Source organism: Tachypleus tridentatus, chromosome 9 (assembly GCF_004210375.1).
Source record: "Tachypleus tridentatus isolate NWPU-2018 chromosome 9, ASM421037v1, whole genome shotgun sequence".
Lineage (NCBI taxonomy): Eukaryota > Metazoa > Arthropoda > Merostomata > Xiphosura > Limulidae > Tachypleus > Tachypleus tridentatus.
Genome location: NC_134833.1, coordinates 56,540,410 through 56,564,996, shown reverse-complemented (window position 1 = coordinate 56,564,996; position 24,587 = coordinate 56,540,410). Strand labels below are relative to the sequence as shown.

Sequence of the window (24,587 nt, the reverse complement as noted above, 5' to 3'; positions counted from 1 at the left end):
TCTATACTATTGGAAATAAAAAAAATAAATTAAAAGATATTTAAATTTTAAAAGGTCTAAAATTTGTATAATATAAAATCGTACTATTCAAGCAAGTAAAAATTGTTCGTCTTACCTTCTAGAGTTTTTTGTTTTGCAGTGCTCACAGGTAAAAAGAGGTGCCCATGTTTTGTCTAGATTCCCAACAGGAATGTTGTAATATACCTTGTAGGCTTCACACATTTTAGCAGATGCTGTCACAGAGTACGTTTTCGCTCTTGTCTTGATAAATTGGCCACATACATAGTAGAATGCATCTGGAGAATACTTGCAGCTTCTTGATGCCATCTCTGATAAAATCAGATAGGTCTATGAGCTTACCTAGGCAACTAGAACTAAACTGAAGTAGTGAGTGGTGAGCCCCTGTATATATATTACTATGGAAAGTTTTCGAAAATTCTGGAAAGTTCTAAAAAATTCTTGTAAGTTGGAGAAAATTCTCTATCAGCTACTTAGCACTGAATCTACCCGAAATGTTCTGGAAAATGGGTAAATTTGAAAATTTCATTACCCAGGTCACAAATGCAAAGTTTGAAGAGAAAAAATAGGTCTTTTGCATTTACTTTAGGGATAAGCAATTGGGAAATAACACTTTCTGTCCAGGAACAAGAAAAAGTAAAAATTTTGTTACATAGTGTTATGGAAGGCATCAGCACTGAGTGGCATGCTGTGAACACAACATCCAACAGAGTATTTTGCAATAGAAATTACACTACAGGGCTATTGTTAAAATGACTGGTCATCAGATAAAGCATGACCTATCATGGTGGATGTGGACTATAATAATACAGTGAAGTTTCAAAATTATTTTAACATTATGGACTCAATCTCTTTATTTGTTATATATTTAGCAGGTTAGGATAAAAGAACATGAAATGTGTATTGCATTATACATTTTTAAAGACACTGTAAAGATCAGAGATTAAATAAACACTTCATTTGCCTTTTGTATATCTGTTGCTCTGTGTAGTGTTATTTGCTAGACTGGGATTTAAATATGGCAATATTATGATAAATTGGAATAGCAGTACAGCTAGTAAATAATTAAATATCAATTTTAGTTCTTCAAGTGATAGGAGGAGCTGCAGTTAATGGTCCTTATGCTTTAATAACAACAGTAGTGTCTGCACAATTGGGAACACATAAGTCACTGATGGGAAATGCGAAAGCCGTAGCAACTGTTACTGCCATTATTGATGGAACAGGATCTATCGGTAAGCTTTTCCTTACAATCTGTACAACTTTTTCATAACTGTTTACTATATTTTGCAATCTGACTATTTTCGTACATGGTGGGAAATCCCATCAGATCCTGTACCATGGAAGATTGAGAGCAAGTTACATGCCTATATACGTGACATGATTCAGGGATCATTTTACCATGCTATTTTTATCTTTGATATGAGTTGTTTTTAAGGTGTTTATAGCCTACTAAAGTGGACCACCTGTATGCTAAGGTCAAGGTATTTTGACACTATTTTATTACTTTTCTCTCCTCTTATCCTTTTAATACTTTTGCATTTCACTCATAAAAATTCTTCTTATATGATCTTGAATTGTTTTCCTTCTTCTCTCGTTCCTATTTGAGGGCAAGTTGTCAGATATATCCTTGAGTTCACCTCTCCTATATGCAGGCATACTTCTTTATGACCATTTGACTACACTTTCTTCTCTGAATCTTTTCTAACCTTTTTTTATGGCTAATATTTTGACCAACTGGTGTACTAACTTGATCAAATTCACACCTGATACAACTGTAACACCTGACATTCTGTTACATTATATTTCCAGATTAGTTTTGAATCAGACTTTGTTTGCATCTTGACATAAACATTCTCATTCTGGCTTGTTACCTCAACAGTTCCCGTCACGTTTCACAAAAAGTTGAGGAATGGTTAGTGTTCTACAGATAATGTCTTGCAACAGTGCTATGACCATCTTCTGAATTAGGGTAACAAATTATGCAACTACACTGACAAAAACTAATTATATCTTCTTTGGATGATTATAAATTAGCTTGCACTTCTGGATTCCTCATAAAATAATGCACATTCCTGTATATTTTTTTAGAAAAGGGGCTAAATACCAGATATGGTTTCTACAGAGTGCTTTACCTTTAGCATTTTTGGCACAATTTAGTCATAAAATGCTTGTTTATACAAGTATATATTATTGAATTTGCAAAATATAGTTGACTTTAAAATTTTTTAAGATTATTCAATGTAAAATTGTTTATTTGATGAAAAGAAATAACATGAAAGCTACATTTTCTGTTTACTATAAGGTACGTAAAAGTTAATCAGACAAATGAATGTAAATCTTTGCAAAAGATTCAACAGGAATAGTCTCAATTAGAATAAAATTTCTGAAAAATTGTAATAAAAAATCAGTAGGTTATTACATTAGAATTTTTTAAAACCATTATAACATCATATTATGGAAGAATAACTCCTGAAAAGGATTCTGTCTTTAATGGGTGCAAACACTTTTGAACACAGAAAATGAATTCCTGATCTTATCTCTACTTACATAATAGTCTTCCTCAATTTCTGCTGCCCTCTATATGTACAAGTTTTGTTCACAACTAGCCAAGAAGCTTCCACCTAACATCATGTGTTTACTTGTGGTATATAACTTCTTTGTAGTATGCAAATAAGAGTACAACACAACCAACTCCCTCTATACCATAGAATATAATCATCACTGAAATTAGGCAAAACAAGATGCACCTAAAGTAGAGAAGATAGATGGAAAGTGTGAGTAGAAGTAAGTATTTATGAGAAATACATTTTCAGTGTTGGAAAATATTAAATTTTAATACAATAGCTAGAATCCCACACTAAAACAGTGGTAAGACAAGTGCAAAAGTTACCTACATGAGCACTCTTTAAAAAGTAACCAAAGAGGACCTATGAAGTTTGATACACTGAGATATATGGTCATACTTGTGGGAGACCACACCTATACCAAAGTATATTCTTCACCTATGGTAAAAATATGTGTTGCTAATCCAAGTGAAAAAAACACAAGTATAATCATTAAATGGATGCACCAGATGGTTTAGAGTGGCTACATTATGTCAGTCTATATTCAGTGGGTCAACTCAAGTTCAAAACTTGGAAGTATTAAGTATTTCTCTTCTGGTCTGGGGTAGGAGGAGAATATTCACAATACCTTAAGACTGTGTGTTATGTGAACATACAAAAAAAAACATTTTTAACAGCAGGTCTGTCTCGATTCACTCAACGAGGACTGGAGGTATAGGCAGTAAGTCCCTCATAGCTTTATTCATGACTGTCCTCAAGTTGGTGCAATCTAGAAGGGGCTGTATTTATGAATCAATATACTGTAAGGAACCCTTGAGCAGTCTCAATCTCATCAGTAAGCATTACAGATCTTTAAATGATGCATGGTATGGAGTTAGAGTTTACCTGGGCAGATACCAATTGCCACTGAGTAGAATCAAGAGATGTAGAAATAAGCCACTGGAAAGGTAAGATATATAAAAAGAGATAACTTACCCATTCAGAGCCAGTAATGGATGACAGAAGTGAAGAGTCACAGAGATAGAGTAAGGTGTCTGATTTTGTGAGAAGAGACTTGAAAGAGATAATGAGAATCTACATTCAATGAAACAAAGCTAAATGGATGAGGTGCTACAGCCATCTCTTGAGAGTAATAGGAGAAATATTCCAGGCAGATGAGGAATTCCAAAAAATAAATAAAATAGATGGGAGCATAAACTATGAAAGAGAGAAAACAAGTGAGAACAGAATAACACTGATGAAGAAACAATGGTATACACATTATATCTCCTATGATCAGAGGTAAAAAGTAAATAGCAGCACCAAAGCAAAAGATGGTAAAAGGAACAAGAGACTAAAAGCTCAAAAACAGAAAAGGTGTGTAGAACAGCATTCAGGTCCAAACAAGGAAATACCACAAGATGAAGAGGAAGAAGGTGGTAAAAAAAAGAAACGGAATATAAAAGGAAGGAAAACAAAATGCACAAAGATAATGAGAAAACCTGAAGGTATTAGGTAGAGCTATCTGGTAATAGCCATGGTTGAAAGCAATAAGCCTCAGTTGAACAGCCAATGAAAAAATTAAAAAAGATGAGAGATAGAAGGAAGGAAATTGAAAGAAATATAATGCAGAGACCAACATTGAAGTGCATGCCCTTGTCATGAACTGAACAAGAAAGAAAAGTGCATACAAAGAGTGTTTGCAAGACACTGGACAAAACCTACATGTGAAGTCAGAATGATGACACTGCTGAATGAGAGAGGAAGAGAAAGCTTGGACAGGAGATTTTACAATGAAAGAAACCATGGCTCAAGTCAAGTACAAGGGTAGGCATGGAGAAAAGAAGTTGGACCAGTCCTAAAGCTGAGGGAAAAGGAACAGGAAACTGAAAAAGGGGTTGTAGGATGTTGAAAATAGTAGCAAAATATCAAGAAGAGTATCCAGCTGAAAGTACAGCCACTTGAACATCAGAGAAATGAGGGAGGATCTAATAAATCAAGACACATGGTAATGTGTTATGTGCTGCAGGATGCACTATGTGTTATTAAGAGGAATGATAGTGTGGAGATTTTCCATCTTCTGTATCTCAGTGGTAACTCAAACTATCTCATATTTTCAGTAGGTATACTCTTACACAACTTACGAAATTTCATGGCAATTGATTATTAAATACTAAAGATACAGCATTTCCAATTTTGAGTGAGTTTCTTTCCATTTTCTTCTTTGCACCAAAAGTCTGAAAGCATTATTTGATAGACAAATATACTTAACTTTTATAGATTTTCTTCAAATTTGATGCATTAATAGATCTTTTCAACCTTTCGTTAGGAGTCTCTTTTGGTGTAAATATAAGCCAAACGTGAAGTTATTCAACAAAACTTTTGGAATTTGGTGGAAATTTCTGAGACATGAAAAGACAGGAATAAGAACTTGAAAAAGGATGAGAAACCCATACAAATAATCATAGTTGCCATAAAGAAAGAAACAAGATCCCTTGGAGGATGCAAGATAATAGGAACAGGAAACAGTACAAGAGAAGAAGAAAAGTTCAAGCTCTCTAACATAAATCTATGTACATAAAAACTGGCCATAAATGGAGAACAAATGTCCATAATCCACATAAATAGGACCTACTGACCCTTGACTTATAGAACAATCATAAGCAAGACAATATGTCTGAGGTAGGGGATAGAAAAACAGGTATAGTCTGTTCTGTTATGAATTACACATGGGCAGAGGTATGTCAGAGTAAAAAGGCAGCTTTGGCTGCATTAAAAGACTCCACTGCCCACAAGCTGTCATCTCACTCAACAAACAAAAACAAACCAAAGGCCAATGTAACTTGCATGAACAAAGCCATGTTGCCTTACACCAGACAAAGTGGAAAGTTACTGACACTCATGTAATAATGTCTTTGGAGATAATCCGACTGAAAAATGCTTATACATATATATGTGTGTGTGTGTGTGTGGGAAAAGTTCACAAGTGAAAAAAGACTGTTACACAAGTGGCAGAGAGAAAAGTGATGATTGTGCTTTACAGAATAGAGGGTGTACACTATTAGTGGAGGGTTGTTGCATGCTGCAATGCAACTATACCATGTGTAAACATGAGAGATCCTCAAGGCTAGTGGTGAGTGAAAATTGCACATATAAAGGATAGCTCAACTCTTATGTGAGAGGAGGTAAGTTACTGAATCTGAATTTGGAATTTCAAGAAACCTATTGTAGAATATTGTGTACTATAAATATAGTAAATATAAATGCACATTTCTTTGAATATAATACAACAGTCATGGGATAATATATATATGTATTAAACACAGGAGCTGCTGTTGGACCACTTTTAGCTGGTATTATCTCAAAAACTAGTTGGAATAATGTTTTCTACATGGCTATGATATCTGACTTTCTAGCAGTGTTGGTAAGTTGAACAACCATTAAATGAAAGTTAGTATGATCTGTAAAGATTATTCAAATCTGAGAGAAACTCTTAGACTACAAACTGTGATATAAAATTTGCTACAAGAATTTGGTCTAATGTATTGTTGTACTGCAAATGTGCAAGTAATTTTACTCGAAAGTGAACACATCACCCCTCTAAACAATACATAATTAAAAAATCCTTTAACACAAAGTAACTTATACAGAAAGCATTTATGAAATAACATGAGCTAACAAAAGCCTTAAATATTTCAGTTTTCTTATCCTTACAACCTAATGACAAGAAAACAAACTTCTGAAAAACCTGAACCATACAGATTCAGTAATTATTCAGAAAATATTTATTCTTGTTAGCATGTATTCTAAAAACCTGTTATCTTCTTTCTCATTAGACACTTCTACGAATCACGCAGCACGAAGTGAGACGTCTTAAACGAAAAAGAGATAAAATTATGGATATAACAGACTCCATTTTGAAAATATAATCATTATCATCATTCCTTAGTACTTGCCATTTGATTTACCTGTAATGTATATGTGAATATTTTGTCCATAATAAAGTGCTTGACACCATAATAATAAAAACTTGCCACCCATTATATTTGCTTCCTGATGGATGTTTGAATTTTTATACATAAAAGAGAAAAGAATACATAAGAGATTTGAAAACTTAGTCATTCATTGGTAAGACTTCTGCCAAGTGATACAGTATCGGAAAAGAACAAAATCCTTTATTTTAGTGTATATTTTTCTAAATTTGAGTATACTAGTTTTTACTTGGACTTTTGAACATGATCATTCTGATTCTAGAGTATACTTTAAAAAAGTTTTGTGACCACAAATATATGTAATTACACTTATAAATCTTTGTCCTTGTGTAAAACAAACATGAAATTCTTAATAAAGATTATCTTCCAACATTTTGAACTTATTAATAAAATTTTGTATTTTTCAGTTGCAATTTTTATTTAAACTCTTGTGAAATAAAAGTTGTGTAACATTTTCTTCTAAATTAAGCTAATATAGCATTGATAAATTTGACTTTTGTTTTTCTTAAACATTTTATATTCATAGATGGTTCGATCTACACTATAACGAAATGCATTTTTTAGATTTATATATATTCAGTACTTTGTATTTTAACTAACATCCTTGTTAAGACAGGAATTTCAAGGTTTAATAAAACAGATGAAGCATAAATAGCTGAGTAATTTTGGTGGTGAAATGAAACACATCATATACAATAAGATGTATGAGGCTAACTAAATTAATACTAGTGAAGAATGTGTTTGTTTTGAATTTTGTGGAAAGCTACTCGACGGCTATCTGCACTAGCTGTTCCTAGTTTAGCAGTGTAAGTCTAGAGGGAAGGCAGCTAGTCATCACTACCCACTGCCAACTCTTGGGCTACTCTTTTTACCAACAAATAGTGGGATTGACCATCACATTATAATGCCCCCATTGGTGAAAGGGCAAGCATGTTTGGTATGATGGGGATTTGAACCCGCAACCCTCATATTACAAGTAAAAAAGCTTTAACCCACCTGGCCATGCTGGGCCACTAGTGAAGATCCAAATAGCTAACAGTTGCTGGTGAAGAAACAATAAACGTAAGAAACAACACACAAACCCAATAATGACAGAAGTTTATTTTGTAACTGTATCAACCTCAGTTCAACCTGTAATCTGATTACAAAGTAATTTATTATTCACTTCATATATATATGTATATACTTAAGATGTATACATACCAACAGACGGGTAGGAAATTATAATTCAGAAATAACAGTTTTTTATGGTCTTAACTCACTCCAACAAGAGTCCATGTTACCTTACAGAATCCATTATTAACTTCACTTATAATACACACATATTTAAAACAAATCCATTTTTATGGATAAAAACACCAAATATATTCTTAAATCATGAAGTTTTAAACAAAAAGATAAATTTCCAAACAAGAAAATCAACAATACCGTAAAACAAACTTAAATATTTCTTTCTTTGAAATCTATCAAATTATACATTTTACAAATTTACTTGATAACCAATTTCCTAAAAAGTATTAGTAACAAATTTTTCAGTACATGATCAATACATCATTTTCATAATGTATAGTCCCACATAAACAACTATATTCTACAATGATTTTAATAATACTGAAAAGAATATCTTAAAAATATTTTTTTTCAGATTTACTGCAATGAAACAAAAACAAAAAGTTAAATTGGCACACCAATAAAGGCCAAAATCAAGAAGGGCCAATTTTTCACACTGACAATGTTCAACCTTAAATTCTGAAACAAAAATGACCAGTTTATATGCACAACATTGAAATGTTAAGTTTACCTACTTGGAAACCAAGAAAGGCTACTATGCAATACTAATATCATTAAATGTATACACTACAACTGGGTGATTAAGTCAATTACTTAACACAATTGATAAGTGTTACATAAAATAATTTACTAATCAAAACTATAATTAAAGTGAAATTAGTGTTTGCAGATTATAAAGTTTTATTATTACAACCATATATGTGATTAAAGAATTGCCATTATGATTTCTCATTACCATTTTCAAACAAATAAAGGTTTTTAAGCTTAATCAGTTAGTGACACAATTCACAATAATAATAATAAGAAACAATAGTTGATTAAAATATTAACTCCTATAGTTTTTACTCAACTCGTAACTAGCCACAATGATGCTGTATTTGTGTCATATGCCTAAATAATAGTGTAGCTTTAAATTAACATATTACTTATGTATGATAAAATATAAAACATAACCACTTAAAGCAAGGTTGCTTTAATAAAAAAGGTTATGGCAAATTAATACTAATTATGCTTTATTCACTTCAAAAAAAAATTCTGATTGCTGAATAACTTGCTCATTTGAGTTGGATTTGTCAAAAATTGCTACAGATGGTCTAATTACATCATTAACCTATTTACAAAAAAAGGACTTCTGTTTACTTACAACTAGCCCTAACTAAACAAGAAGCTCTGAAAAGAGAAAAACAGAAGTTTGCTATAACCATGTGCCACTTAAACATTGTACAGAATAATAAATTTCAAGTTATTTGATTTACTGGTGCTTAGCATGCACATGTACTTCTAATATTTCTTTCACCTTGTAAATATATTAACAATTTTAATGTGGTCTTTTTAAACTTCTGTTGTTTAAAAGTTTATGATGCTTTATGTTTATAAAGTTGTTAATTAGTTAAAAAAACTTTTCATGATGTTTATGGAATTAGAAAACATATCTGTAATATTTTTTACATATTTTTTCATATTACTGTGATTTTATTACTTCTAATAATACTTCAGTTCTACCATATGGATAATTTTAATGCCTGGAAAGAAGTGATATGCTATCATGATATGTTTCTTTCCAAATAGTGTTGTACTACCTTTGCTTTTCTAGGATTGGCAAGGATTTGTTTCCAGTGAATTATGTATTATCTATCATACACTGTTAAAACAGTCTTTAATAGTTTTACAACATTAAGTCTAGGGACAATTATTTTTAACAAAAAAAATTAGTTCATTTTGTTTCCAGTAATATTCTTAAAATTTGTACTGAGAAATCCATGAACCAGCATTACCATATTTTAGCTTATAACAGGTTTTGTACTACATTGCATGTATGATACATTTTAATATACAACAATTAAAAAAATGATTAACCTTAATTATTTTACCTCATGAAATCTAGCACATTAAATGAAAGGTAGTTTTAGAATGTCTTATACATATAAAACAAGGTGAAATTAGTAAGATTAGTTTCATACAGGTATTAATCAATCAATTAATCAGTCCAATAATTAAGTTATTAGTAAATTTCATCAGTTGCTCAGCTGTAGTGTACACCAAAACCTGAAAAGGCCAGCTTGCTATGCTGATCACGTTAATTTGTACACTGGAGTTAAGAAATGCCAGTTTATCATACTTTCCATGTGGAACTTGTACATTGGAGTTAATAAAAGCCAGTTTACATGCTGATCATGTTAAATTTGTATGCTGGGGCAAGCAAGCCCAATTTACCAACTTTGTTTGATCTTTATTACAGAAAAAACTTATCTGAAACTTATTCGTAGAGTTATGAAATAGTATTTAATCAAAGTAGTTGTTTTTGCATGCACATTTAGACTTGAGCCAAAAACTAGAAATATTTTATTTACTTCTGAACCCAAATGTTTTTATTGACTAATACATTTTATTGATTATGTAAACTATGTGGTAAATTCTTTTTTATATATGCATACAGACTTAAAAGAAACTGAAGATACTTTAAGATCTCTTTCATGAATCATTCTGAGGACTTAATAATCATCTCTCTTTTAAAGAAATGATACAGAATAGAGGTACTGACTTAGTGCAAACTGACAAAAAATTAATTCAGATACTTTTCACTTTTTGTCACACCAATATTACATTAATAACGAAACTTTATCTTTTATGTCAAATCATCCTACAATACTGATAATTTACAACTTGTAGGGCTCAACACAGCTTGGTTAATCCTAACAGCAACAGATCAGCTATCACTTGTTAACCAAAGCTTGCACAAGAAAACATAAGAAAATTCTACATTTTTATTACTTTACACATAAGTATTACGACTAGATAATAAGATAATAAAATTTACAGTAGAAGTACTTGGCTCTTGTTTTTGTAAGACAAATGACAACTGAAACTTTGAATTACTTAATATCTAGCTAAATAATGTAAAATTTTGCAACAACAAAAATTGGTTAGAAATATGAATGGTTTGCAATTGAAATTATCCTACATTAAACAGCTTCTGATTGGTACATTAATACTGCAAATGATATTACATTCTGGTTTAATAAAAAAGTTTAGGCAATAGAAAAAACATCCACACAGCAAAGATTCCATTCAAAAAGAAAAAACTGAAAAAGTTTAACCCTCCAGAGGTAAACAGTTGGGCCAATCTCATGTACACTATTACACAGAAGTAATTAATAGTTTAATGTTTGAAAAACAGTTATATAACTAACAGTGCAAACCATACATTTTATTTAAATGTATATCAATTCTCTTCAGTTATACAACATTCAAACTTGCTATTACAGAATAATTTTTAATTGAGCTGATAGCAAGCCCCCCATTGGGGTTAAATACTGAAAGGACAATGAAATAAAAACCACAGTAATGTTTTGACATGAAATTAAAAGCACTTTCCAATATTACACACAGTCAAATTTGTGAACACTACTCCAAATAAAGTCTACAGGTTTTCTCACTGAACAGAAAGTTTGCAGACTTGTTAAACCTGTTGCAGAAATCATTTTCATATTAAAAACTTGTTTCTAATTATATACAAATGGTATCCTGATACCAAGATAACAAATTTCCTGGCTATAATATCAACTGGTAATTATATAACAAACATGGCAACAGTAGCTGTTTTTAACAACTGACACATGCTTCAAGCAAGTGGCAAAACAAGGCAATCCTTACATAGAATTGTTTTTTTTTTCAGTTAAAAAAGACATTCCCAAGCTTTTCACATGTAAGCACATCACTGAACAAACTGGAACAATTCAGAGGCTTTGATATTCTAAACAAAATGAATAAAAAGTATTTTTACATTCTTCACACACAAACAATATATTATAGACCACAATTTTATAAAGTTCCCTAACAATGAAAATTAAACTCTTTTATAACTTGTAACAAAACCAATAGTGTTCAACCTTTACTAAGCTTTAAACATTTGTTTTAGATCAGAAAACATCTGAATGCCAAATTAAGTTCTATCATAAGAAAAGCAGTCAGAAAATACACATGGGCAATGCATAAATTTTCAACAATACCTTTTATGTGGCATTTGTACCCATCTGGTCAGTAATGGTAATCCCTTGCTGTTGAAGATGCACTTGGAACATCTGATTCTCGTTCTTGATATCTTCACACTGACGTCTCAACAGTTCTATATCCATCGACAATCTCTCATTTTCTTTTAAAATCTCAGGCAATCTAGCATTAGCATTTCTCAATTCTTGGATGTATTCACAAGCTTTAGCAAGTACTCCCCCTTTACTCTGCTTTATTTGGAAGGAAAATACCAGCAACTGTTTTTGATATTTATTTGAACTTGTGCAAAATACCTAACTAAATAGTATTATAAAATTAAAATAAAACCACTATAAATACAAAAAGACCAGAAAACAAAAAGACATTATGCACAATCATATTATTGTTATGAGAAATAGTTAATTTCACTTGTGATTATTTGCTGCTAGTTACATAACAAACAACATTGGGCAAGTGAGAATCACAAGGTTCACAAGACAAACAGATACCTGATAAATAGCATTGGTCAATTGAGAATCACTGAATTCATACAAGACAAACAGGTATGTAACACAATAGTGGGTGAGAATCACAAGGTTCATAGAAATACATGAACAGGTACATAAAACTGGTCAAGTAAGAACCACAATGATCATACAAAATACAAAGATGTATGTAATACACAACACTCAGCAAATGAGAACCACAAGGTTCATATGAATCCACATTCTCACATCTATTTTTACACTATACCCCATTATCTGCTGTGTCTGTTTTATCCCAGATGGCCTCACTGGCCTTACTATTTGTCAAAAAATCTTGATGGTATTGGCTGAAGCAAAGATATTGAAATTGCTGTATTTTTATACATATATCTTTAGTTATAATCATAAGCTCTTTGAATAAAACAACCATTTTCTGAAGTTGTTTTTTTTTCTCATTGGAAGTAATACTTACAATTGATAATGATAATGTCAATAAAATAAGTTGTCTCCCTACACTGAGAATAACTTCCAACAGATATCTCCTATAAAACAGTTGTTGTTTATTTTAATCTGCCTTCTAATACATTTAAAAAAACTTATTGCTTGCCTCAGTTCAAGCTGCTTGTTTGGCATGCATAGCACATGCAACAACCCTTCATTAATAGGAGCATATTTTGTAGCAGCTGACTCATTCTGTATTTCATTTCATGTAACTCACTTTTTAGTTTAGGCACATCTTAAAAAAGAAAAGACAGGAAATAGGGAGGAAGGGTGGGAGGTGTGTGGGAAAAAGTAAGTATCTATCAGAATTCTAGTTTCCACATAGGAACCTAACTTCTGAAACTATACATACAAATTTTCACACAAAAGCTAGAAACCCACATTCAGAAGGTGCAGGGATCAGTGTAACAAAGAAGTAAGAGGCTCTATGGAAAGTGTCCACACGAAATTCAACAGGTGTTCTCAATAACAGAATGAAGGCACACAAGAGGGAGACCACATCATTTCTGGAACAGGTTTGCCTTTCGCTCAAGAAGTGATGTGTCATGAAATAAGCAGAATTGAGGTTTGAACCAATAAGGTTGGTTGGTTGGTTTGGTGTTTTATGGCTCAAAGTAACTAGGCTACCTGCGCGCCAAATATCCAGCAAGAAGTTTAAATTAATAAAATTTATAAAAGGAAATTAAGGTAAAGCAAAACAAAGTTTAATTTTTGAATTAAAAAAATAGCATTAAATCCCATTTTTATATCTAGTTTACGGCAGTAACAGAGAAAAACTACAGTAATACAAGTTGTAGCATAATTGAAATTATCAAAACTTGCAAGGAAGATAAACAGGTAAGTTAAAAAACCACTGTCACCTGAAGTTGGCCTTTTCAGTCCTGGTTTTGAGTTAGTTGACATTATGGCCATTTTCTAATTTCAAATCGAACTAGATGTCCTTTGATTCGTAAAAGGGAATCAACATTAAAAAAGGTCTAATATATAAATTAAAAACTTAAATAGCATTAAAAAGATTACTGGCCAACAAAAAACTATAAACATTTCTAAGGTGGATAGTGTCACTGTGGACAATAACACTGTCCAACGTTACCGAAAAAACCTTGGGACAGAACATGTTTAAAATGTTGCTGTCGTTAAGAGTCATAATGACGGCAAGAAAGTAAAATGTGGTTTACTGTGGCCTAAGTATCACACAAACTACACAATGGTGCATCACTTCTAGATAAAATAAAACAATAAGTTAAAAACTGTGACCAATGTGTAGTCTAGTTAGAACAACTTCCTATTTCCGATCCTTACGGAAGCAAGATGGCCAAAGTCCAATAGAAGGTTTTATTTGGAAAAGCTTGTCTTCACATTGCTCACTCCAAGTCAACTGCCAACTGGCACAGAGCTGAGCCTTTAGTACAGGACCATAGTCCATGTATGGAACAGGCACAGCAGTGATAATGCCAGTGCAAACAGATTTATCTGCAGTGTCGGTGAGCTCGTTCCCAAGAATACCAACGTGGCCCGGTACCCAGAAAAACTGGATAGAAATAGATGTTAAAGAGAAATGGGCCAGACAGTTTGGAATATTGGCAAGAACAGGGTATAAATTAACATGAAATGATACCATGGCCAGTAGGGAGCTAAGCAAGTCAGTATAAACAGTGCAAGTTGATTACTGCTTAACTTCTATGTGATTGAGGGTAAGAGAAATGGTGTACAGTTCAGCAGTGAACACAGAAACTGTAGAGGGGATTCTGCATGCAACCACTGAACCACAACAAACCATGGCAGAGCCCACACAGCCATCTGATTTGAAACCATCTGTATAATAGGAATGGAAGGATGGTTCAAAAGATGTTCAGCAAATAACAGAGTGCTTCCAATTGATAGTGTCTATCATTTTCTCAGATGACTTAAAGATAGGTCACATTTGGGAACTGTAATAAGCCATGGTGGGGTGGACTGACCAGTGGATACCAGTGGCAATGTTATTCAAGGACAGACCCAATTCATCCAACTGTGTCTGGATATGAATGCCAAAAGGAGCAATGGCAGATCATCTGTTCTGAAACAGTATGGCTACCAAAAAGGAAAACACAACCCCAAGTGGGATGCTTTGGTAAGGAACAAAGTTTCAAAGCATATAGTAAGGATAGTTGCAAACAGCAGAGCTGCAAAGAAAGTTCATGAGACTCTGTGTATAAACACTGAACTGGGGAAGTGTGGAAAGCCCTGGTGCAGAGCCGAAGTCCTTGATGATGAAAGGGGTCTAGCATCTTTAAGGTCGAGGTCCTGGCAGAGCCATAGACCAGCGATCCATTGTTTAATTTTGATCAAATAAGAGCAATGACATATCTTAAGCATAGAACACTGATCCACTCCCCAAGTGGTGGAAGAGAGGACATGGAAGATGTTCAATGTTCTTGTACATTTGATCTGTAGATGCTTGATGTGTAGTATAAAGATCAGCCTATGATCAAAGATAAGCCCCAAGAACTTTGTCTTAGAGACCATAGGCAGCACAACTTCACTGATACAAAGTTCAGGATCAAAGTGAATACCTTGTTGGTGGCAAAAGTGCATGCAAATGGTTATAAAAAGAGACAAGCTAAAGCCGTTTGCTGTGGTCCACTTTAGTAAATGATTGAGTGCAGTCTGTAGCTGCTGCTCAATATACTTCATGTTCGATGACTGACATGAGATGTGAAAGTCATTGATATAGAGCCTGTTTGCAACAGTAACAGGGAGTTGTTCAGTAATGGCATTAATCTTTATACTGAAAAGTGTGACACTCAAAACACAGCCCTAAGGGACTCCAAGTTCCTGCAGTAAAGTATGGGAAAGTGGCAAACCCACATGAACTTGGAATCTCTTGTCCATTAAAATATTTTTAATAAAAATGGGCAAATAGGCACGTAACCCATACATATGAAGGTGTCGTAAAATGCCATACCTCCATGTTCTACCATAAGCCTTCTCTGATTGACATTTCAAGTCAAATCAAGTGGTCCATTGTGGAGCACTGTCATTATAACCCACACTGGGTGGGTGAGAGAAGGTTGTTTGGTTCGAGGAACCTAACAAGACAAGCATTAACCATCCTCTCTAAGTCTTACAGAGACAGCTCATCAAAGAAATGGGACAGTAGTTTGAAGGAATCTTGGGATCCTTCCCAGGATTAGAGAAAGGTAGGACAATAGCCTGGCACCAGGCATCACGAAAAACATTCTCCTGCCAGCTCCAGTTAAAAACAATCAGAAGAATAGGAAGAGAAAAAGGAAAGAGATGGTGCAACATTTCATTTTCAACATCAGGTCTCACCGATGTACTGCCAGACAAATGAAGGGCCAGTTTGAGTTCCACCAGTGTAAAGGGAAGATTATAGTCATAAAGACAATCAGCTCGAAAGGAAAGGAGTGATTGCTCTGTCCGAGTCATGATGGCTAAGATGGTGGAGGAAGAAGCAGTAATGCTAGATACCCAGAAAAAGCTTTCACCTAGAGTATCAGCGATGCTGCAGGTATCAGCTACTTCCTGGTCATCAGAGAGTAAGATCGAGATGATGAAAAAATTATATTGCCCACTGACCTTTTGAATCTTGTCCCACATCATTCTGGAACTGGTGGAAGAAGATATGCTGGTTGTGCATTTATCCAAAAGTCCTTCTGGCTTTGACATCTTACCCACCAAACATGTGTATAGACCTGCTGGAAAGCAATATGGTATGAGAGTGTGGGATACCTACAAAAAGTATCCCAGGCCCGTTTTTGAGGCTTCTGTGCCATGTGGCAGACAGAATTCCACCATGAACAAGGATATCGTGGAAAATGTGTTGAGGTTTTAGGGATACACTGAGAAGCTGCCTGTTAAATACAGTCAGTTACTGCTGCCACACAGTCATCTATTGATGGCTTACAGACAATGGTAGGATCAAGTTCTGTGAGAGCAGTGAAGGAAGGCCAGTTTGCTTGTTCTAGCTTCCACCGGGGCACACAGGTCGGGTGGCAATGACCAAGACCAATCTCTCTCACAATTATAGGAAATTGATCACTGCCTCATGGATTATTTCAACCCTCCATGAAAAGTCAGAGAATAGTGAAGGGGAGCAAATTGAGAAATCAATAGCAGTAAAAAACTGACTAGGTGCATGGAAGTAAGCAGAAGAACCACTAATGAAAAAGAAAGGTTGTGATCAGAGAGCATATGCTCTATGGAGCGACCCCTCCCATCAGAGCGGATGATGTCCATTTAAGTCCACCAGGATTAAAAAGGGAAATGGCAACTGATCAAGGAAAGCATCTAGGTCTAATTGATCATAGGTCTCTCCATCTTTAATCGAGCTCCATGGATCCTGCCCTGGGTCGATTGGGCAGGTCTTTGCTGTTGGAAGAGGATTCCATCGACTAACGATGTGAATGAATGATCGTTTTGCATCTTGGGATGGGAAGATGTACCCAAGGAAGTGGATCTTGGGGTTTGCTGGAATGCATGTTATGAACAGAGATGGGTGTTGAAGTTGATTCATCAACTACTTTAACCATGGAGGTCAAAAGACATTTAATTTGGTTTGAGAATGATTCTTTGGAGGCAGAGAGAGGTTGTCTGCACTCTCACTGTAGTAGTGGAATGAAGTGAGGTAGCATACGTCCAAGATAAAGTGGCTGACAGCAACTTTTAAGCTTCAGGGTAAGTAATGTTTTGAATCATTTTCAAATGTTGCACCTCTTTTTCTTCCAACAACATGGGCAAGAATGAAAGTAGGACAGGTGAGAACCATTGCAATTGATGCAATGAGGGTCCATTTCACACTCATAGTTATCATGGTCCTTGCCACTACAACAAGCACACGTCAAGGAACCATGACATGATGTCTTCAAGTGACTAAAACGCTAACAGTGAAAACATTTGAGAGGGTTTGGAATGTATGGCCATACCCTGCAATTGAGATAACCTGCCTTGATGATAGCAGGTGGAATTGGTGATGTGAATGTCACAATGAGGACATTTGTTGGCATCATAATTTGCGAGTGGAGATAAGCCTCACTGCAGAAACTCTTTGGGTGGAGAAACCAGCAAGAATCTATGAGTCTGGGATGTTCTTCAAACCCCTCTCAACAATAACTTTTCATGATGAATTCAAAGTAGCATGAGGTGTAACCTCAACAGGTATATCCCCAATTGCCTTCAAATGCAAGAAGAGTTCACTGTGTTGAGATGTGGATGTTTCCACCAATATGTCACCAGAGCAAAGCTTCTTCACTGACTTTGGAGAGCCAGCATGTCCCTCTAGTCCCTTCTGAATGAAAAAGGGAGTATAGGAAAATGAGGTACATGTGTTACAGATGTTGAAGATTGCTGCTCAGAATTTTCAAGACATGGACATTTACCTATGAACTGTTTTTTCAATATTTTATTTAAGTTTTTAATTGAAAGATCCATAATAAAAAAAGATATTTTGGTGTCCACTGACCCAACCCACCATGTAGCCCTACGAGGGGATGCACTACAATGCCAAATAAGGACACTACAGCTATGCCAGGGTTTCGTGAGCACTATACCCAAACACTAGCATCAGATACTATGTCCACAACACCTGTTGAGAACATCCAACACTGATACTTGGTTGACCCTAGCCTAAGTGGACAGGAATTCAAGGCCGAAACAGTGAATTAAGGTAGGACCCCTCAACCACCAAACAGCAAACACATGGGTGGATGTTTTGATCTCAAAGGAGATAAACTGAAAGAACAGAACCTTCCTTAGGAGGTTTTTTTTACCATGTACAGAAACCTACGTCGAGGGGAAACAATAAGGAATTCCTCCGAAAACAATGGAGAAAGACTCTTCCCCAACCCCAACCTTGGTATTACAAGGCAGAAGACAGTGCCACAGAGTCAACTGAGTACAGACAATGTAACATGGCTAGAATGAGCAGACCATGAACAACAGAGATGCTCTAACCATAATCACAAGTAAACAGAGTGCCATACTGCAAACAACTGGAATTACGAGTAAGTAAATGGTGATCACCAGACAAATTTTCACATCAATCATAGGAAGAAGTCAACCAAATTGAACCCAGAATTATGGAACAGTGTGTGAATCTCAAATCAATTGTAAGAACACAGGTTCCTCCTGTAGCCAGTACTACAAGTAGGAAAGAAACAAGAACCATTCAACCATTAGAGCAGGAAAGAACACCACACGTACTTGCAATTACAAGTAGGATGTGGATCATCTATTTAATGTAGGAGGAGGGAAATTTCTTCTTGCAATCAAAATTATTTAGACAGGAGGCATCTACAAATCTCAACTGCAAGAACAGGGCACTATCAGCCTGACCTTTGTATTACAAAGAAAATCCAGTGGTGACTGGTTCAGCTCTCTCTCACATTAGACCCCCAAAGAGAAGGAGAGAGCCTTTCCATGACTCTTCCCAAGAGAATACAGAAAGAAATAATTTGCTTCATGACTCACCACCCAATGACAAGGAATTGGAGAATGGTAAGAACTCCTTAACTCAAGAAAGGAAGTGTAAAAGGCAGTGAGGAGTTAAGAAGACAAAAGACTGAAGAAAGTGCAATGGATGACCATGAAACCCTCTTCTGAAAAGTGCAGACTGTTTCAAATTTATTCAATAATGGGAGAAGCAGGGATGAACAGAAATCTCCTTTACTCATGATAGTTTATCTGTGACAGTTGATAATGTACAGAATAGAATTATGCACACATATAGATATATATATATACCACTAGGTGAGGGCTGTAAGTCATATATCGAACAATGATTAAAAAACTAAATAATTCAGAGATAACCACATATTACTATTAGAAATAAATTACTGTTTATTTATTTATAAATAATATTACTTATAAGAATTATAATTAAATTACTATTACAGAGATAACCATAAAGTACCACTCATTAATATAATCAGTGACATGGAACTTAATCCAGCTAAACATGCCTAGTGAAAAAAGTACTTATCTAGCCCAAAATCTGTCAAAAACAATGTACATAAAAAAAACATACATAGAAATAATCCAGCTTATCAAAATCAAAAGAATAATGACACGAAATGCTGAATGCTCAAGTATAGAAATAAGGACAAAGTCACACAATAGGCACAGGATTTGAGCCAACCAAAGGCATAGCAATGATGTTGGTAGTATACAAGTCAAAATACTTACCACAAGCCACTTGGAGAGCTCAAAGTAAAAGGAGGAAAGAAGGAGAAAAACAAACTCCAACTGAACTGAAAGACAACGTGACACAACAACTGGAACAAAACATAAAACCAGTAAAACCAACTGCATCTTGAACATACAGAAAAAAGCAGGAATATATGCTGAGCATTGTGAAGAAAAAGGTCTGGCCACATGGAGAAAGTGGACATTCAACAAACCCTTAGCAGACAGCATCAATCCTATGGTTGAAGTAAGAAAACTAAACGTGTTTCCAAAAACAGCAATAACGATGGTAGGAATCACAAATACGAAATGTAGAAAATACTATAATGTATGTGAAACAGAGAATTAAAATCTCTCTCATGATATGATGCAAGTAGAAAGAAAACATATATATTAAAAAAACAACAAAAAACGTGTAGTTAGTATTGAAATCTGACATTAAGCAAGAAATGCTTCCAGCTTTTATGGTGTCGATAGAGAAAGTGAGATACATAAAATGTAATAGAGAAGGAACCACCTGTTGTGCTCCTATTGGTGGATGGTTGTCATTGCATGTTCTATACTTGCTAAATGAGCAGTTTGAACTGAGCGGGGGTTTATAAGTAAGCTACTATGAGAATAAATTTTTCAAATGAATTAGCAGATGAAAATCAGGAAAAGCTTTTGTATGAGTGGAAAGTACGTATCTCATTAGAAAAAATGAAATTCATTTATCAAATGCTAAATGAAAAGAATGGTATGCATGCATGTTTGATATAACTTCTGTACAGCAATAGTAGCAGTAACAATCACTGTTTTATTATGTTCGACATTAAACATTTGATGGAAAATTGTTATAAATTTCCTCACCAAAGTATTGACTTCTGCACTCATTGTTAATACGTTAATTATGAACTCACTGATAACAGCCAAATAACAATCTAAAGAAAAATTTATTTTAGAATTTTGAATATAATGCTCTTATTTTTCACTATTAACAGAAATATAATACAATCCTAATGATCTTGACTTAATTTTCTTACTTTCACATTCACATGATTTACTGGAACTCACCTGCCCTTGCTTGGTGTGATCAGAAGAACAATCAGGCACTACTTTTGATAACTTCATTATCCAATTATTAATTTTGTCTCTTCTTTTTCTTTCCACTGTGAACAAGCAAAAAGTATTCATGTTTCATTATACTCAAACTTCTCAACAAAAGGTTTTAGAAATCATAACCTTAAAAAATGTAAATAAACCTGAATTCTTGCTGATTGGATATATTTGATCCTTTTACCATCCGCAGCTTTCTTGTGGACCTAGCAGTACTTTCTTTAAATTCTTGTTTGCACATGATCATAAAATGTAAGATTATGGAACAGTATTTGTATTTCTACAGAAAAGTAACAATAAATTCCTCAATAAAATCAAACAGAGTGAAAGAATTAGAGCAAGAATCACAAAATACAAGTAGATTTCAAAACATCAGAAACATAAGCACTTTCAAATAGTTCACTCTTCTTCTTTAGGAGTAAAAAAAAGTTCCTACATATCACACAATTTTGTGGTATTGTGATAAATCCCAAGGCAATTTATTCACATTTGCAAAATATTACTCAGTAATTATTTCAAAGAGAGTCTGTAAACAAATTATACTGGTTGGTTGACAAGTATTACTATAATTTTCTTTTCGACCTTAATTATGTAACAAATTACACTATGCTATTTCTGTAAAAACTTCCACAAATGTGGCCTAATTTGTTAATTTTTTATTGTTTTTTAAACCAGTAAAAGTTGTTTTGATTCAATTAAATTTCATTTTATGGGATTAACACTCAGTAGAATTTTAAAAATTGATAAAAAATGTCATTCTCATGAATGGTATTTTTCGTGCTTTGATATATTTTTTCCTCTTTGCTTTAGATCTCCTTTATAACTTCAAAGTTAAGTGACAAACAAAGAGCCATGAGCTATAAAATATTTGCAAATCACCTTCTTTTCTTTTAACATTAAATTGTACTATTTCTTTCTTATAAATTTTGGACTAAAGATTTAAAACTGGCACCACTTTTGAACTACTGAACTTAAGACTATTTCAAAAGGGTCGAATATGTTATTTAGATCTTTTCATGACTTTACAGTTTGTGTCCTCTGAATAATTATGGAATTATTGATATATACATGCTAGGAATTTTGCAGTAAATTACCTTCATTGTGAGTGGCTCTGCGACGTTCATCTCTCGCTGTTCTTGTTACATCTAATTTTGGACTAAACTGATGTGTTCTTGGAGCCAAAGTTCTTTGTCCTGGCTGAAGCACATCTTGTGAAGACATCATTACATAAAACTGTCCTGCATAAATGTAAAAAATTAAACCACTAAAGTACCTACATTATGCTCACAGTAGTTAAAAGTTTTAGAGACATAAAATGACATACTATACAGGTATAATCTTGTTCTCTTTTGATTTTTTTCTTATAATTTCTTTTTTGGCACATTGTGCTACTATATTATGAATAAAAAACCCCACAAAAAAGCAATGTATTTTGGCACAATTAAAAGTAAAATATTTATTTTTACTTAGATCTAACTAGTTTTGGTAATAAAGCTTTTAACATCAGTTCTGGTATCAGTAGTGTTGCTTAGAATATGTTCTGCTACAAACTGTTAAATGGAGGAGTTCATTATAAAAGACAAAGGGTGGAAATTAAGATGTAAATGAAGGAATACTTAAGTTAGATAAGAAGATGACATCTTCATGATATGGGGACATAAGAGTGAAACCCTTAAAAAGAGTTCATAAATTGCACAAAGGATAATAACAAAGATATCATATTCAGTATGGATTACAATGAAAATGAATGAGACTTCAAAGATGTTCTCTTTAAAAAAAAAAAAATCAAAAGTTAACATTCAATGTATTTTAAAATCTTTTGCCATCAGCATATCGCCATGTTATAATGTTAACAGCCCTTTAAGTCAGAAACCAAACACTTCTTACATATATGCTTGTCATGCCATCAATATATATTTTAATATTACAGATATTGAGAATGTTTATTTCTCAACTTATTATTTATTTCAAAAATAAAATATACCTCTTGTTAGAACAAAAAATGATGTAAGTGACATTGTTCTGGCAGTAAATGGACTTTCACAGAAGCTCAGGTCACTCATTTTTGACATCGAAAACCATATATATATCTAATAACTCTAAACCTGGCAAAAAATTACTACTTGGTATAAAAATGAAGTTAGGTCAAAATGAGATTCCACAAATATAACCTTGGGAATGAATGTGTTAAAACACAGTATTTGCATAATTAAAAAAATGTGTGTGTATAAATAGAGACGGCAGACCGTTTAACACATCCCACTGCAATACCTGTTAAACTTAATAAGTTTAACTTATTAGCACTGATAATAGTAATTCCATTATTAAAACTAGTTGGCTGTAAGTAATAATAAATATTTTACATTTCCTTGTGCTCCAAAACATTGGTTTTTGTCTTGTTTTACTCTTAAGATATCGCTTGGTTGTTGAATTTTGCACAAAACTGTTCAAGGGGTATCTGTATCAGTTGTCACTAAATTTGAAGCGATAATAATCTAGAGAGAAGGCAGCCAGTCAGAAACACCCACAACCAGCTCTTGAACCACTTTAAACCAACAAATAGTGCAATTAACCATCAGATTATAATGCCTCCACAGTCAAAATTTTCAGTATGTCTCATGATGAGAATCAAGACTTCAACCTGCAGGTTACAAGTTAAGTACCCTAACTACAAGACCATTCTAAGTAGGCCTCCATGTAAGATATATACTCATTACATAAGTAACAACTGTTTTCTGTAGTGTAATGCAACTGACTCTGGATGTAAATAGGTACTACTGAAACTAATAACTCAATTTTAGGATTCCACTGTGATTATTGTAATTTTATTTAATGAAATATAACAGCCAAGAAAGTTAATATATATTTAAAATTCATTCTAAGCTTCATCCGCCTGTAGTAATATATACTTTTGAAATGTAAGTGTGATCTCTAGACAATACAAAAATCAGAAATGTATAAGCAACTCATGACATTTCCCAAGTGTATCAACACTAAACGTAAAATTTCGAAAGGAAATTATAATGCACAAAAACAAGTTTAGATGATATACTGACTACCATAAATAATGGTATAATTAAGATAACTAAAAGGTATCTTTACAAACATGGTCCAACTTTAGTAATATAACCATAACATTTATCAAACCAGCTTCAAAATATATTCTATGCAAGAAGGTATAAGTACTGTGAAACAGTTTTCTTACTTAAACAGTTCTTGCAGAAAATTTAAATTCAAATATGACCAGAAAATTAAGTAAAGCATTGGTTTCATTGCTTTAAGGATGGTATTGAAAGAAGTGGTAGTACTTATAATGAATGCATGGAATTTTGAGCTCAATGAAATTTCAGTCTATACAAAATTTCACACATACTCAGTCCATTGAATACTTTACATCAGTGTTCAAATATTCAATTACTTTTGAAGTGTATCAGAAATTTATACCATAGTATTCTTCAATAAAAAATTCTATTTTGTTTAACCAG

General features: G+C 33.6%; 2 protein-coding genes across 17 annotated transcripts in view; one reads left to right on the top strand and one right to left on the bottom strand.

The window, feature by feature from the left end:
• Positions 1-6,593, top strand: part of LOC143225281 (glucose-6-phosphate exchanger SLC37A2-like) — a 41,373-nt gene extending 34,780 nt beyond the window's left edge. For 3 of the 4 annotated variants that reach the window (XM_076454390.1, XM_076454388.1, XM_076454389.1), the window contains exons 13-15: positions 1,101-1,253; positions 5,891-5,988; positions 6,401-6,593. In XM_076454390.1, the coding sequence (XP_076310505.1) occupies positions 1,101-1,253; positions 5,891-5,988; positions 6,401-6,493 (344 nt within the window). In that variant the 3' untranslated portion in view covers positions 6,494-6,593. The remainder of the gene's footprint in view (positions 1-1,100; positions 1,254-5,890; positions 5,989-6,400) is intronic. The other variant, XM_076454391.1, reaches the window with a different exon arrangement.
• The window catches only part of LOC143225282 (upstream stimulatory factor-like), a 45,296-nt gene that overhangs the window by 6,900 nt on the left and 13,809 nt on the right, over positions 1-24,587 (bottom strand). For 4 of the 13 annotated variants that reach the window (XM_076454402.1, XM_076454404.1, XM_076454399.1 and 1 more), the window contains 4 exons: positions 22,197-22,340; positions 21,061-21,155; positions 11,857-12,087; positions 7,637-11,600 (listed from right to left, as the gene is read on the bottom strand). In XM_076454402.1, coding sequence (XP_076310517.1) covers positions 11,860-12,087; positions 21,061-21,155; positions 22,197-22,340 — 467 coding nt within the window. In that variant the 3' untranslated portion in view covers positions 7,637-11,600; positions 11,857-11,859. Of the gene's footprint in view, positions 1-7,636; positions 11,601-11,856; positions 12,115-21,060; positions 21,156-22,196; positions 22,341-24,587 lie in introns of those variants that run through there. The other 9 variants (XM_076454396.1, XM_076454392.1, XM_076454395.1 and 6 more) reach the window with 4 other exon arrangements.